The following is a 17,559-nucleotide window of genomic DNA, read 5'->3' as shown; positions in this document are numbered from 1 at the left end:
CCCTTCACTGCCTGTCACTGCATTAGGACCTGCCTGCCCGATTGGGTTTGGCATCGCCCTGGTGTGGGGCATGTTCTCCTGCTATAGCTGGATCCCTTGATTACTGCAGAATGATTGACGTAGTTTACTTAAGCATTGTTGTGTATCAAGCCCACCCAACAATGCTGCATTATCCTTTCATTATCCTGCAGTTCTGCTCTTTCCACCCAGCCCCAGTTTAAAATCATCTCATCCCAGACCAGGGCACAGCCCCTGCCCAGCGCAGTTTAGCCCCTGTGGTGCTCTGCTACTCCTAGACCTGTCTGACAACTCCAGGGCTTGTCGTGTTTCAGTCTCTTCATCAGAATAGACAGATGCTGGGTCACCAGTCACTTCAGAGAGATGTACACTGGCAATCACAGTCAGACAAGCGTTTTTTTTTTTTGTTTGTTTTTTTTTACTGACAAAGCAAAAAGTTTCAAATACACAACATTCAGTGACCTGCTGCAAAAAACAAACACGTCATGAAAGAGCTTGATTTTCAAAAGCTGGTAACAAGGTTAGACTACTGTGCAAGGGCAGTTTTCAGTAGTCTTTTTATGTTGTTATTCAGACACTTTGTATAAGTTTCAATATCGTTTTACAGTGTAACTACGGATTCTGTTTTTACTGTTTATTCTTCCTTTTTATAATTTTTTTTGGGGGGGTTTGCTGAGGGACAAAATTCAGTGTCAAACCTTTTTAGCAACATATTGTAATTTAGTATTAATAAATAGTATTTAATATTGTAAATGACCAATTATATTGTGCAACAGTATTATATAGTGAGATAGATGGGATGATAACTACTGCTTTTCATATGAGGACATATATTTATTCAAATATTTTGTCGTATTTATTAAACAATATATAGATGGCCAATGAATTGTGAAATATGTTCTAATATATTTGGATAAACATATGATCTCAGCAGGTTTCTTTATGCTGTCCCAAATATTTCACTATATATTTAACAACACTTTTCAATAAAAGAACTATGTACTGTGTTGATATGCTATAATTGTTTTAGTGAATAAGTTAGAATAAGTTAGGATCTCCCATCAACTTGGGGTTAAGTGTAGTTATCAACTTTTAACCCCAAACTGATGGGGTCATATTACAAGGGATGGCAAGGGATTCTAATATAAAGTACGTACTTCAACCACCGTCAAAACTGTTTCATATCACTTCTTTTAATATCACAACTCTGGGACAGTTCAAAGGGATGAAAATAAGCAGACACTATATACTGGGAGTCAACGGGGGCCAGCTGATAACATCACTATATACTGGGAGTCAATGTGGGTCAGCGCCTGATAATATCACTGCAGTAATAGCAACACTCTGGATAGGATCAAACATATTCCTCCCACTTACAAATCCCACCTCACCTCATACGCTGGCAAATCGAAGATCAGGTTCACAAAGGGTACGTTTGAGTCAGCTGCTGTGCAGTATTGAAATGTTTAGCATCACAATCTAGGATAGCAAAACGCTTTTACATTTATTTTTTTAACTATTACAAATTGTTGCACATGTACAGTGTAGGAGACGGTATTGGTTGAAGATGTATTTAATTAATGAACACACTGCTGTTATGAAAGCGATTCTATGTTCTACATTCCACAGCAGGCTATTGGTGCTCCTGATGAAGTCAAAGCGGCTTATTGTGTTCCTTTCTGTTCCTATGAGGTGATATTAAAAGGGGGTGAATATTTACAGCATATATTTCAACTCAGAAGTAATTGATAAACATAAAAACACTATGTTAAAAAACTATACTGAAAAGCCCCAATATTTAGTCTTAAATATAGTCTTTTAAATCCTGACTGGAATAAATACAGGCAGAATACAAATTCCAATCCAGTTACCAAGCCGTAAAACCAAGCTCTTTATATGCGAGCGTTCTCCCATCCCTAAGACAGTGTTTCTGCTCAGTTCTTATTGCAGTCTGGGATGCCAGTTTGCAGTCTGTACAATCAGATCATGGAGAGCACAGCGCAATGGCTCAGACTGTCTGGAACAGTCATGTGATCCAGGGCACACTTGCACATTCAGACGGCTCAGTCCGTTTCCATCTTCATGAACGATAGAAAGAAAGAACACACACGAAAATCCGTCAAAATTACTGAATGGATTTATCAGTGGGTTATAAAATTGTCCTTTGTTTTTTTTTTTCACTGAAATGTCTTATTTACAGTTGGCAGCACTGGGAATCCAATAGTTTATCAGTCAAAAATAACACATAAAAAACACCCACCCATTCCAAGAGAGCGTAGCTTTATCATTTTATAGAATACACGTGCCCCTCCTTTCCCTTGTCTGTTCATGATGTTTGCAGTCGCTGAGCGTGGTTCTGGGTTCTGATGCTTCAATATTAATGTATTATCATTTAGCTCTAGACCTTCCCAATCCTGGTCCTGAGGACCCCCCATGGCTGCTGGTTTTCATTCCAACTGAGCTCTCAATTACTTAACTAGACCCTTCATTGAACTGATAGTTTGCTTAATTATTGACTTATTATTTTAAATTGTCTTTTAATTGTATCTAACTGTACTTTGAACTGGCTTTTAACTGTACTTAAATGCACTTTTTGTTTGGGCCTTGGGATACTTGCTATGAAAAGTGCTATATAAATAAAATGTTGTTGTTGTTGTTAATTAGACCTTTTTCATTGTTTTGAGCTCTTAAACAGTTGCAGAGTTCAAGTTGCTTATAAAATGTTACAGCTAATTTGAAATAAACAATTAAAAAGGTCTAATTAAGCAAATGATTCAATGAAGGGTCTAGTTAAGTAACTGAGAGCTCAGTTGAAATGAAAACCAGCAGACCCAGGGGCTCCCCGGGACCACTGCTCTATACCCTTCTTTACCTGGCTTTGATCTGGAAAATTCTAACTGCCCAGCACTGAACAGGCTTCCTCGTTTCATTCAAACCATGTGACCATGTGGCCTTTAAACTTTCCTGGTCCAGCCTACTTTACATTATATAAATGGGACCAGCCAAGTTGAAAGGTCATTTTGTCACATGATTTGAATGAGGCAGTTTGTTTAGTCAGTTCAAATTTTCCAAACAATCTCACAGGTGGGTAAAAACAGATTTGGAAAAAAACTATGTTAAATAAATATTGGATCAAGGTAACCCAACATAACCATTATAGAAAGGCAAGGGAAAGGTGAAAAATAAATAAAATTAAAAACTAAAAACAGCTAGTGAATACTCAACACCCCAGTATGAACAGAGGAACGTCACTACAGAATACACACAGCTTCCTTTCTCCCGCAGCTTCAGACAAATCATTTCAGTCACAAAGTATTTCATAAGTATATGAATCGGTATGTAGTGGTAGTTAGTGCCTCAGTTTTTAAGAGTTTATTTAATTTTTCTGTCAAAAATGTTTTCATTTCATCCATATATTGACCACTTTATCTTTCCAGTATTGAACAGAAGTCCTCTTCTGTTTTGTTGTCTTGTCCTGAGAACCTCTCAAATCTAAACAACAGCACCTGTATGTGATGTACTGTAATGTGCGTCGTACTACAGTAACTTGTTAATGAGATAAACTCAGGTTCATTTACTTTATCAGTGTCTATGAACTGGGGGGGTTAATAAAATAAAAGATTCACTGAGTTGTCTATGAAGGTAAAACATAAGGGTATTTGATCAATTATACTGCAGCGTTTTAGAGCATTGGGGAATCAGCCTGGATTGTACGAACCACCTCTCTGTGTTTATTCCAGGATAAACAAATAAGTGGTTGATGCAAAGCCAAGTAGACAAACATTTCAGAAATGTTTTTTTTTTTAGATTGCGTGTTTAAAATTAAATAAGAAATATTTGAAACTGGTCAGGACTTCCATTAAACACCTTCAAATGGCTTAAAAATGACTGATCGTCAGACGTCGTGCCCTGATGTTTTAGATACTTCATTTGAAAATGTTCTTATTTTATTAAATATGTTTTGTGGTTGCTTCTGGTACATCCATATCATATGGGCCTTATAACACGATTATTCATCGCTCACATGCTCTGGCCTAAACCTAAGATCTGAAACTCCACGTAGATTCATGTTCCTCGTAGTTTACATTCTGAAGAGGGTTTCTATTTGCTCTAGTTGATTCACTCTTTAAACCTTCGTCCGGTTTGCAATTTCTTATAGAACGGATCTTGCTCGGTCTGTATCGGGATTCCCTCTCGTTCTTGTCCCGAAATTCCCGTTCCGGTTTTCCTCCGGAGTGTGGATTCCCGGCTCCGACTTTCCGAAGCCAACTCCGCGTGGCCTGTGGTCAGTTCTGAATCAGGATCGCTGGCTGAAGACGCCGGAGAAACGCTTTTCACTGACCGGTAATTCCGACCACATTCCCGATTCAGATCGTTAAGTTCGTACGCTTCCTTGAGCTCGGATGCACTCCCGCCATTGTTAGCTGCAGTCTTCCATTCCCAAGGTCCTCCATTCCCTGATGAAACGTGCACTATGGGATGATGAGGAGCATGAGCGTCTACAGTGACAATGCTGGAGCTATCCCGCTCGGAAGGGGGTCTGTAGAGGGGAGAATCAGAGCTGGAAGAAGTGGATGAAGATGTCTCCGAGTGCTTGGGGGTCACTGAAATCAGCCCCTGCTGCTTGGACATAGCGATCACCTGCATGATCCGAGGCTGGTTGGCAGCCCGCAGCGAGGAAGGTGTTGGGGCAGGGACCGCTGCTGCTGTCTTCTCAGCTATGGAGATCCACTTGGCCCGGGCACCCGAACAGCCTTTAGGGGATGGAGGGGGGGCCTCTTCTGGGATGTGTACCAGCTGAGGAGCCACCGGTCTGGGAGGGATCACTACCCTTGCTCCTGGGCCTGCACTGGGTCGAGCCTGGACTGTGGGATACAAAGAAGATGGGACTACCAAGTCCTCCTCTTCAACATCATCTCCTGAATCGGAGCATTCTGAACTCCCATCCCGCTCCTCATCCACTCCTAAGCTCAGCCCGACACTTCGGAGCTCCATGGATTTCTGCTTCCACTCCGACAGCAGCTGTTTGGAGCGCAGGGGGTCGACAGGCACGTGAACGGTCATGTGGCGCCGGGCTGGGTCCTCCGTGGAAGGGGTGTGGACCCGCGGCAGGGTGTTGCTGAAGGTGACCATGTTCTCTTTGCCCATGGGGCTGCGGGGGGCAAGGAGCTCCACATCTACACTGGCCCGCTTCAGGCTGCCCAGGGACACTTTCTCCCGCTGAACCTGGCGATTCAGGCCCTGCATCCTCTGGGGGGCGGCCAGTTCGTCTGTGCTCTCGGACGGGTGGTTCTTCTGGTAGACAGAGTCGTGGCCTCGCTGAGTCAGGGCACGGAGGGCATCCTTGGGGGGCGGCTGGGGAACGCAGGGAGAGGCGTCCTCAGAGGATTTGAAGTTTGCCACGGCATGGAAGGCCTGCAGCGAGATGGTTTTGGTTCAGATTAAGTTAAATATTTGTTAACCAGATGACTGGGTGGATTCAAAACATATTTAGGACACATTGTTAATGCTAACAGGAGCAGTGCAATTTTGAAGCCCTATTTTGAAGAAAGTAGAAATTATCTACAGGGAAATTGTGAAACTAGCAACAAAAACGACTCAAAATAAATTGCAGTCATGCAATACTTAAAATAATTTTATGCCAAAATACATGGACCCTATATGTGTAATGTGTGTGTTATCATTAGGCTTGCTACTATTCGATTTTTATTTTTTTGCCAAATCGAACATTTATTGTTGAAAGAAATTTACCATTTTTTTCAATCTTTATTTTTCAATTCAAGCAGACCAATTCAATTCACCTTTATGCTTAAAAAAATCCCCAGACTTTTTATGCCATTGAGAAACGTCTCAATTAGAGAAATCCCATTATCATATTCGACATGCAACAAAACCATGGTTACCAGCATTCTAATTGAAATAATGTTTGGTCACAGCGGAGCTATACCTTGTAAAGATATCAAGATCCTACACAAATTTTAAAAATGTCTCAAATAAACTGTAGAAAACGCAGCACATAAAGTGTATTACACAGACCTTTATAGCATAAATTTAAATAATATGCACTGAACAAAATATTAGAAAGTTGAACAGAACTAAACTTACACTTATTATTCTGAGCTCTGCCCCTCTCCTGCTTAAGCACAGCTGGACTCACTAGAGGCAAGGCAGACTGGCCCGCTTCGTCCTGCCGCGGAGACTTCAGCCGTCGATCAGGGTAATGTGCACAATATTCATTAAGTGTTTTCTTCTTACGCCCCCATTTTCAAATCAAAGCAGTAACTGTCACCTTATATACCTATAATAGCAAAAGCTCACCTACACCTTAACCTGCTAATTTCAAAGTAGGCGCTTTGAATGACAGGCGCTGTAGCTGGCAAATGAAAGTGCACAGACAGTGCAGGTCTTGATGATTGACAGTCATTTAAACAAATGAGAGCATTCTAGCGCTGTCTCAGCCAACGAGATCTGTCAGAACAGGGGGAAATGACTGACGGTGAAACTACACTAGCCTATTAAGGAACCACTGAGTTGACTAATAGCGACCCCCAGCCATCCAGAGCAGAACGGAAACGGGACAGACAGCAAGTATAAAAACTACACAGACTAGAGATGATTTCTTAAATTATTATTTTTGGTAAGAAAAAAAAAATAGCGAGTGGTTTTACCAACGTTTATCCTATATAAATTTATTTCATATTTTTGGGGAATTCGATGTTTAACAAGCTTTACCGATTACAATTGAAAAGAAGCAAGCCTAGTTATCACATATATTTCAAAAGGATACATTTCCAACTAGAAAACACACACTAACACACAAATCTGGCCTGTGAGATCTGTATTATTAAATAAGGAACTGATTGAGGTGGTTAAGTGTGTTAAATTAAAGGATTTAGGGTACAGGTGGCACAGATACCTGACTGGAATAGTGCCCTCCTGTAGTAGGATATTACAGATCTCTATGTATCCTCTAAGTGCATGGTTGTTGGGATAGGGGGCTCTCACCAGGTAAGCAGCGATGCCAGCTCCGATGAAGAAGCCCACGTAGACGTCGATGGCGTGACTGCGGTACTGAGTAATCTGCGTGAGTCCACAGAGGCCGGCCGCGATGGCGAATGCAAACACCAGCATGGGCTTCAGCAGCTTGGTGCTGTCAGAGATCGTTGAGTTAAAGTACATCTGTGAGGAGACAGCACATTCACAACTGGGTCAGTACACCCCAAATACCAATCAGAGCACAGCATAGATCAGCAATCACAACACAGCTCAGGTCAGCTATTACCAATCCCAACTCAGATCAGATCTGCCATCACCAATCCCAACTCAGCTCAGATCAGCAATCAGCAATCATCAATCACAGCTCAGATCAGCCATCACCAATCCCAACACAGCTCAGATCAGCCATCACCAATCCCAACTCAGCTCAGATCAGCCATCACCAATCCCAACTCAGCTCAGATCAGCCATCACCAATCCCAACTCAGCTCAGATCAGCCATCACCAATCCCAACAGATCAGATCAACCATCACCAATCACAACTCAGCTCAGATCAGCCACCACCAATCACAACACAGCTCAGATAAGCAATCAGCAATCACAACACAGCTCAGATCAACCATCACCAATCCCAACTCAGATCAGATCAGCTATCAACAATCCCAGCTCAGCTCAGATCAGTCATCACCAATCCCAACTCAGCTCAGATCAGCAATCAGCAATCACAACACAGCTCAGATCAGCCATCACCAATCACCAGTCACAGCTCAGATCAGCCATCACCAATCCCAACTCAGATCAGATCAGCCATCACCAATCCCAACTCAGATCAGATCAGCAATCAGCAATCATCAATCACAGCTCAGATCAGCCATCACCAATCCCAACACAGCTCAGATCAGCCATCACCAATCACAACACAGCTCAGATCAGCCATCACCAATCACAACACAGCTCAGATCAGCCATCACCAATCCCAACTCAGCTCAGATCAGCCATCACCAATCACAACACAGCTCAGATCAGCCATCACCAATCACAACACAGCTCAGATCAGCCATCACCAATCACAACACAGCTCAGATCAGCCATCACCAATCACAACACAGCTCAGATCAGCCATCACCAATCCCAACTCAGATCAGATCAGCTATCAACAATCCCAGCTCAACTCAGATCAGCCATCACCAATCCCAACTCAGCTCAGATCAGCCATCACCAATCACAACACAGCTCAGATCAGCCATCACCAATCACAACACAGCTCAGATCAGCCATCACCAATCACAACACAGCTCAGATCAGCCATCACCAATCACAACACAGCTCAGATCAGCCATCACCAATCACAACACAGCTCAGATCAGCCATCACCAATCACAACACAGCTCAGATCAGCCATCACCAATCACAACACAGCTCAGATCAGCCATCACCAATCACAACACAGCTCAGATCAGCCATCACCAATCACAACACAGCTCAGATCAGCCATCACCAATCACAGCACAGCTCAGATAAGCCATCACCAATCACAACACAGCTAAGATCAGCAATCACCAATCACCAGTCACAGCTCAGATCAGCCATCACCAATCACAACTCAGCTAGGTAGTTTAATAGGCATATGTTCAAAATCCTAGAAATAACAAAGATTTTTTCTTTTTAGATTGCAATACTGATAACTCCTTTTAGTTGCACGCCATTAATTTGAGCCAGTTTCACTGTCTATTTTATCTCTAACTTAAATGGCTATGTAGTAATATAAAAATAAACTTATAATGTTTCCACTAAAAGTCTTTCAAATTCTTCACAAAATACTTCTTACCGAAAATCGTATTAAATCGTACTATATTTTCATACAAAATTGTTTTTTGTAGTTATGTAACCTAAATTGCTAATCTAGTATTTGCTGTTATGTAACATTGCAGACAGACAGACAGACAGACAGATAGACAGGGTACTTACTGAAACATACACAGCAGCAAAGGCAGACAGCGTGGCATGCTGGGATGGGAATGTCTTCCTGCCGCGAAACAAGAAGGAAGAAAGCAAAGAAGCTGTGTTTAGAAGCACCCAAAAGAGAATCCTGGCAATCTACGAGCAACACATGCTCCATCTGCATATCTGCAGATATACATGAAGCTTTTCTGGACTGTTAGTTTATTTTAAGTGTCCAAAAAAAAAAAAGTTTTTATGAACACCCACATTTTTAAAGAACAGTATTTGAATAACTCACGAGTTAAACCTTTGTGCGTCACGAAATCTAAAAATCATAAGTTGTTTATTACCAGTCTAGAAAGATTCATGGGTATGAAACGGTTTGGGGGTAATACGAGGTACCTGGCAGACACAATGGCGTGCTGGTCGGACCCTGCGCAGATGTCCCGGGTGATGTAGGGGTTGGAGTCACAGGACACCCCTGGCATGGTGTAGTTCGGCTTGCAGACGGTCAAGAAGAAGGGGGCATGGTAGCCAGTGGCCAGCTGGATCACATCTGTCACCAGGGCTGTAGCACACAGACCAAACACGTGGACACCTGTCAACGAGAGGAAAGGACACAGAAGGACTGAGCCACGGCACACTAACACTGACCTACTGGGGCTAATACTGAGGGTTGTGGTCTATACCATAACCCTGAAGTCAAAGTTTTAACCCTACAGGACATTTGGACAATCCCCCAAAATGAAAATCTAGTTTTAACTCCAGCATGCACTGCTTCTATGAGTGGGGACAGGGAGGCAGTCTTACCCACAAACCTTACAGTCCTGCGCAGAAAGGAGTTGAAATTGCAGCCACCAGCGTTGATGCTGCCCTCTACCCTGGGCCTCAGCTTCAGTCTAGACTGCAGGCAGTAGACCAGACCCTCTCCAAGCATAATCTATAGGAGGGACACACAAGAACATTGCCTGGGGGCGTGACACAAGCGACACACTCCAATCATAGGTAAGGATTCACAATCTACAGGAAACAGACAAGACCCGTGAGACAGACAGACAGATGGCAGTTACTGCTCCTCACTTCATCAGGCTACCTTTCACACATACTTTGTGATCAGCCAATGATGACCCCTTGATAATCCCAAGAACCCCACTGACAATCCTGGTCCTAGGCAGGGAGTTCAGCTCTTGTACCTTGGGAATACTCTAAAAAGCCCTATCAGGTCAGAGCTGAGATTTGAAATCCAGACACACTTTGATTTAGCCTTTTCCTATCTTTTTTTGTTTGTTGATGCCCTGCTCCGTTTGTACATGAAGGATGGAATATCACTGCTGGGCTGCTGGAAGTTGTGGGTAGTCGTGGCACACTCACTGAGGCAGCAGGGCCTGCGAAGGCCAGGCTCAGCAGCATGAGCAGTGGGATCAGCTCGTCTCCGCTGTCCACGTAGGGCATGCTGAGTGATCGGTCGTGGCAGCGGAACCCCACCTGCGCCGGTCGCAGCAGGTCTGTGAGCTCCAGGAAATACAGAGAGACCATCGAGGAGGCTACGATCGGCAGCTGAGGGAGACAAGGACAGTCATTTCACTGAGTAAATGAAGCAAAGAGGTGCTTCTGCAGGGAGCTCTTTAATCTTAGATCAAATCACATAAACATCAAGCATATCTTCTTAGCGTCTGCTAAGAAATAAATAATAATAATAATAATATCTTAGCCGCTTCCAACAGAAATCGTCAATCGAATAGCTCTTATTTGTCCTTCGATAAACAATACATCCAATGATCTGCAAGGAAAGGATTTATGGATCTTCTCTCAATCCATTACGTCCCCGCTGTGCGCCAGAGTTCGCCTCCTCCTCCCCAGCCTCCACCTGCTTTTTGACTTCATCTAACTGGGGAGGGCAGCTATCCTGCCCCCCTGCCCATGGCTTCCCTACGACCAACCTCGCCAGTTATCTGCAAGCTAATTTATGGGGTACCTCGAAAGGCGAGGCAAAAGGCTAAATAATGTAGTGTAAAATATGTATAATGTAGTAGTGTTGTCTAGGCTATGTTTTAATAAATAATCTATTGCATGCATTTCATGACTGAACATACATCGGGAGGTTAAGGGGATAGAAAAGATGAAAAAAGCAGTGTAGAGTGAAAGGAGATAAGAGAGGAGAGAAATGAGGGATGAAGGGGGGCAGAGACACAAAAGGAATGGGGGAGAGAAAGTTAATAGGGAATCTATAATTCAGAGAATTTTTAAGTTTTCCTGAAAGATATGAAAGGGGGGAAAAGATGAGGGGAAATTGAGAAAATAGCAAGGGTAGGCTGACAGAGAAGAAGAAAGGGGAGTTTTGGAAGAGAAAATGGGGAGGAGAAGAAAGGGAAAGGAGTGGAGAAAAAACAGAGGAGGAAGAGAGGAAAAGAACAGAAGACTAGAAGAGACACGAGGAGGAGAGAGGGAGATTTAAGTCTTTTTCACGAGCCATCTGCAGCATCTTATCTGACTATCAATCAGTCAGAGCTGGTGTAATGCGGAGGTGTTGCATGTGTGGAGTGATCGATACATACAGTGATGAATTAATTTGCAGTGGGATTCAGATGTTTATATGACAGCATGTGGTTTGCTGTGTTGTCTTTGGTAATCAATCGTGTGGATTAGAGTTTGCGCCCGGATTCTTCGGGTAACTATCTCTTTTTCTGATTTGCCTCACACTGAGGACAGGAATATTCATTGGAAAATATTCAAAGCGATACCCTAAGTTTTCAAATCTAGCTGGTGTCTTCAGTTGCCAGTAATTGAATTAGCGCATTGGTCTTTTAGTGCCAGTTTTGAAATGTCATCTAAATTGTCTGTATATTTATTAGTTAACATTGTTTTTATGTTCTCCAAACCATCTGTTTGACCAAACCAAACTGGGAGAAATCAGCAGAAAAAAAAAAACTTACTATCCAAGCTAATTGAGGCGAGGTGGTGTGTATTTACAACTGTGAAATCGCCAAACTGACTTTCCCAATCAGGTAACCTCCTAAAAAGATAGAATTCAACCCCTTTACCTGTAAACACCAGAGATTGAGGGCTGACTGGCGCATTTTCTAAGACAGCAGAGCAGGGCAGGTTACCAAGGGCTGTTCAGATAGCTGGGTGTTTGAATAATCAGGGTTTGGATAACCAAGGCATTACTGTTTATTACCAAATTCTTTCAAAATGGGGAGTTCATATTTAAATCTGCTATAGACATACACATATGTTTTGCCTGCATGTTCTATAAATGATTGTATTCAGTGTTGGTACATGTTTGTGAATACCCAGCTATGAACATCTTTAAACAGTTGTTTCATCCTATTTGATATGTTTCTCTATGTGTGAGCTTCCTACCTCTAATCTTGTTGCAGGTGTGGCTTGTGCTTTTTGGGTATGTGACACATCCTACCAGTGAAGCATGCGAGAGAACCCATTCTAGGCAGGATTAGACGTAGGTGACGGCCACGTAGAAAGGTTTTTAAAGTCAAAGAGCATAGAATATTTACAGACAAAAGGAGGCCCATTGGACCCATCAGTGCTCTGTTCCTAGTGGCTGATCCCAAAACACAGTGGGTTCTTCGTAGATTGAGCATCAACAGCATGGCAAGGTAACCCATTCCATACCCTCACCCTTCTCTGTGTAACAAGAAGGGTTTCAAGCTCTCAAGGCTGTCTTCCCTGGTCCTGGTTTCTGCTTATAGTGTTGGCTCGAAATTATCTTAGACAACTCTTTTTAAGATTTTAAAGACATCAGTCAAGTTCCCCCTGTTGTGCCAAATACAGTGTTCCTGGAAAATAGTGTCCCTGACAGTATTTGGGTCTATAATCAGAATTATAAGCAAGTAATCCATACATTTCTTTATTTTATTTTTGTATAATAAATGACTGTGTTGTCAGCTTCCTGAGCACACTGCTACAATTTTATACTTAAAGAAAATGTGAATACAAAATAACTAAACTGGGACGATTTAACAATTTTACTGTTTCGGACTGGGACAAAAAATGAAGGCTGAAAACTGGGACAAACCCCGTTTTCCCAGGACTTCTGGTAACCCTAGGCACGCGCCCGACTGATGGGGTATTCAGATCATAATTGCGTGCTTTTGGCAACCGATTGACAATTATTCGCTGTTCAAAAAAAAAAGACCTGTGTCAACTGGACAAGAGTGTTGAGCTAGGCAGGGACAGATATGTAGGGCGCTGGGCTGCACACACACACACACGTGTAAACACGCGTAGCATTGGTTTAATGGCAGTGCTGATGCAGTATACCCACCTCGACGAAGTAGAAGCAGGGCAGGAGGGTCATACTGTCTTTAGGGGGCTTCTTCTTGGGCTTGTCTTTCGGGGAGATCATCCTGACGACGTCCCAACCTGAACGGAAGCAGAATCAGAGGGTCAGGCCCACTTCCACAAAATACAGGAGAGCAGAAGGCGGCTCCCTGTGTGTGGGATGTTTCACCTGGTTTCCAAACCCATTATCAAGACACAGCAATCAGTTCACACTGAATTAAAATAAATGTGCTGTATTTCATTTAATAAAGCCACGAATGAGATGATACATGTTGTATAACTGTCGTGTTTAGACGGCAACAGCATTATGATAAAATCTGAATAAATGTTTGAATACAGGTAAAAATGATGCTTCACTGACAGTAAAGAAAACTGCCTTAATATAAGTTCTGCAAGTGCTGTCTGTGTATCTTTACGTACATATTTTTCAGCTGTATTTTTCTGTTTTTCTGCAGTTTTTTTGTGTTTTTGCAGTGGGAGTCTTTCTTTCCCCTTTTCTTTCATTCCCTATTTGGCACAGTTCAGCCGTGCAGCTGTCTACGTTGTAATGCTCTCCAGATACACACAAGGCTTGTCTTGTTAATTCATTAACCAGAATCCAAGACTGTAGAGATGTGTCATCGCCTTCTCTTTTAAAAACCCTTCGCTGGTTCTGTTCAAACCCGTTGTCATCTGTTTGGTGAATTGATTTTCAGATGGTAACTCAAGGACCCATTGAAATGAGACTCCGTTTTGAATGTGGGTTTGCAGGGTCCCAAAACCTGGCAGTTACCAGATTTCCAGAATGAAAAACCGGGACTTTTTTTTTTCTTCAATTAATTGATGCCACAGCTGAAGCAGTTAAAATGACTGTATATAACAACCCAATAGTAATTTAAAAGTTAAACATTGCAGATCATAACAACCCATTGTTTTCTTAAATGATATAAAAAGCCAAATTAGAAAAAAAATAGATCAGCTAATTCCATTTAAACACGTGATATAGTCCTTCACATAATCAGAATTATGAAACAAATAAAACAGGATGACGTTAGTATGTCCAGTTGATCCTGTCTCTTATGATATAGGAGTGTCATCTCATTTTGCACTCTGGTTGACAGGACCACTCAGCTTCTCTATACAGTCTGCTTATCCACCCAAAGTGATCACAAGAGCTTGGCTCTGCTCTTCTCTGTGGTACTGCTTATAAAGGTTAGATTGATATTGGGGTTCTCCCTCAGAGGCATGCTGACCCCTGTGTGACACCCCAAGCCTCCAGACAGATAGCCTGTCCACCTCGCACACGGCGGATGGACGTCTCTTTGTCCCGAGTAGTTATTAGCTGGACAGATTGAGCAGTAGTGGACATTAAGTCATCGGCAGCTGTGGATTCATTTAAGAGGAGGGTCTTCATGACAGAGCAGAAATGCTTCGCTACTTGACTTTCTTAATGTTTTATCTTGCAAAAGAGTTCATGCTAAGAGTTCATGGGCTTGCAAATTCACACATTTGGTGAAAGTATGACATCATTTCACAGTTTTACCTGATGTTTATGCTACAGATTTTTTTTTTTTAATGAAAAACAATATCAGTGACAAAAAATAGCAACTTGAGGCGTCAAAAGAGGAGCCTGCGGTTTGAGGTGATATTAAGCAAGGTGTAAATCAGTTTCATTTATATTAATTACAGTGTTATAAAAGCTTTCTGTTTTCCATTAGATTTTCTGGGGAATTATATTTTAAAAAAGTGATATTAAACAGGTTTCATTATAATAGACAAATAGTCTGAATAACAGCTTACAATATATAGTATTCAGTGTCATTGTCAAGTTATCTATTTTACAAAGGATTCCAGTTGTGGTTTATTTTTAATGTGAGTTTGCAATGTCCCAACATGTTTTTGCCCCCCACAGTAATTTGGGTACAGAATGCACCCCACAGAAGGGGGCGTGACAATCCTTTGAGCAGGTCAGGGTTTTATTCTACAATAATCACATTATAGAGTCAGCATCGACAGAGGGAAGCTCATTGTGTTTTCTTGCTTGTTTTTCTCTCCCCTGATTCTGCAATCATTGCGTGTCGCTCTCATTGCAATTACTTCAATACCGTTTGTGTGTTTGTCTTTTCATATGGTTAAGGTGCCTTCTATAGATATACGTAACAAAGGCTAGATTAGCCAAAGTGTCTTTATAGTGATCTGCCACTTTAGACCAAGTTTCGGAACCAAGTTTCCTTTTGTATTGCTGGCAATATGATGCTGTGCACTAGATGGTGCTGGTGCTAGCTAATATACAGACACAGAGGCTGATCCAACTTTCACTGAGTCTATGACAGGAAAACAGAACTGAAAAGCAGCTCCTGGACTCCGCCTGAACACAGACTGATCCAAAAGAAATGAACACAATATCTGAATGATCACATACAGGAGGCTAAGGGGGCAGTACAAAAAATGTGGTCGTTAACATGCAAAACCAAGCATCCCTATATATTATATTAGGAAGATAATCTTTAAAAAAAGTGAAATTATTTTAAAAAACTGTAATGGCAAACGTTTCCACCAGGTCTTACTCAAAAAGACATTCTTGTCGAAACGTTTGTGATTGAAATGACTGTTTTTTTGTTTTTAGTATTTCTAAATTTAGCACTCTGGAGACTTGAATAGTCAAGGCTAATGTCAAATCCAATGTATTAAAAAAAACTCTTGGGGGCGTGCAAGGGTTAAACTCAGCTGGGAACCACAAGACGTGCCCTGTATGCTGATTCCCAGACGCGGGTATACCAGCTGTGGCTGGAATCTCCAGTGTGAAATCAGAGAGGCTACAAAGCCTGCCAGAAACACTGCAACAAAAAGAGCACCCCCACCCCCCTACCCCTTACCCCCTACCCCCTACCCCTTACCCCCTACCCCCTACCCCCTACCCCCTACCCCTTACCCCCTACCCCTTACCCCTTACCCCTCACCCTGTTTGCAGCTGCAAATTACAGGGAGACGTCAAATCCACAGTATATGGGCTGCTCGGTCAAGGAAAGCAGAACAAACAACTGGCTATTTTGAAAAAAAAAAACAGTGCATTTTAAAACAAGCTGGTGTCAAACAATCTAACAAATTTGTACCAATGATCCAGTTAATAATAATTATAATAATAATAAAAAAAATCCATAACATCTAGTTTTCTTTTTTAAATAAATTCTTATCTTAATAAAAAAAAGTCTATTTTATCGTCACGTTCTCAGCCTTAAAATTACCACCAACGAGACCTTAAAAGATGAATGTTGAGTTAGACGTCCTGTAGCAATGACCACTAACCTGGCATAACACAATACCACCTTGTCTTTAATTGAGAAATCAAGGCTTAATTGATATTCAAGCAGCTTATCCAACACTGGCATTGCATTTTAACCATTTCCACTCTCACAGCATATCGCTACACATTTTGCTGTCCATGCAAAGCAGAAAGATAGTCTCACCTCAGAAAGAATATGACAAAGGGATGAATGTATGCTTTTCTTTGCTCTTGCACAGACTCAGTTCATATCCGTAACCCTTTCTGTTCTATCAGCACTCGTCCCATTCAAGGGATGAGAGAGAGAAGAACAGCACAGCAGAACAACTCCAGTTCCTAGTTAATGCCAGCCCTCCTGGTGCGATAGAAGCCAGATGAATAGAAAGCTGGATCCTTCATGTGAGTGTCCCGGGTCTGAATGGCTATAGATCCTGGGGTGGTGTGATTGGGGGTGCTGTGAATCCTCGAGGCTCAGACACACACTGTGAGCAGCATTGCTAAGCAAGCAACTGAGAAGCAGAGGAAGGCACTACTGCACACAAAGGCAGTGTGTGAGAGGGGGCGTGGGGGTTGGGGGTAGGGGGGTAGGCAACACCCCCCTCTCTCTCTCTCCCTGTCTGTCTCTCTCACTCTCACACAATCCCTCCCTTTCTCTCGTTCTCTTATTTTGGATCTTACATAGAGAAGTCTCCAGGTAAAATGAAAAGACAGCGAGAGAGGAGGAGAAGAGAGGAGGAAGAGGTCAGAAGAAGAAAGACTGGTTGGTTTCAGATACATTACCACCACCCCCCCTTCTCCACTTGAATGCACCCCCAATGGCTTAAAAGAACTACAATGTAGTTCAATCAACGGCAAGACTGATATCGCTTATAATAATTTTGATATAACATGTTCACACCCATGTTTTATATTTAATATATATTTAACACATCAAGAAGAAGTATAATATATTTTTCATATGGAATATATTATAAATATATTATTAGATAAATATGACAAAAAGTGGCCATTTTTGTAGTACTGCACTGGTATTTTAAAA

The 17,559-nt window shown here is 42.1% G+C and overlaps 1 protein-coding gene across 2 annotated transcripts; it reads right to left on the bottom strand.

Moving 5' to 3' along the window:
* Positions 1–637: 637 nt before the first annotated feature.
* On the bottom strand, positions 638–17,061 carry LOC117401248 (phospholipid phosphatase-related protein type 3). Of its 2 annotated transcripts, XM_034911731.2 has the most exons (9): positions 16,705–17,061; positions 16,198–16,282; positions 13,242–13,339; positions 10,328–10,513; positions 9,767–9,896; positions 9,359–9,554; positions 8,984–9,041; positions 7,024–7,197; positions 638–5,433 (listed from the first exon to the last, which is right to left on the bottom strand). In XM_034911731.2, the coding sequence occupies exons 3-9, from the start codon at positions 13,320–13,322 to the stop codon at positions 4,138–4,140; spliced, it is 2,121 nt and encodes a 706-aa protein (XP_034767622.2). In that variant the 5' UTR covers positions 13,323–13,339; positions 16,198–16,282; positions 16,705–17,061; the 3' UTR covers positions 638–4,137. The 2 variants fall into 2 exon arrangements, with proteins under 2 accessions (XP_034767622.2, XP_033857696.3); XM_034001805.3 differs by lacking the exon at positions 16,198–16,282.
* Between the last annotated feature and the right edge of the window lie 498 nt (positions 17,062–17,559).

Source organism: Acipenser ruthenus, chromosome 47 (genome assembly GCF_902713425.1).
Source record: "Acipenser ruthenus chromosome 47, fAciRut3.2 maternal haplotype, whole genome shotgun sequence".
NCBI classification, from domain to species: Eukaryota; Metazoa; Chordata; class Actinopteri; order Acipenseriformes; family Acipenseridae; genus Acipenser; species Acipenser ruthenus.
This window is presented reverse-complemented; position numbering and strand designations above follow the sequence as displayed.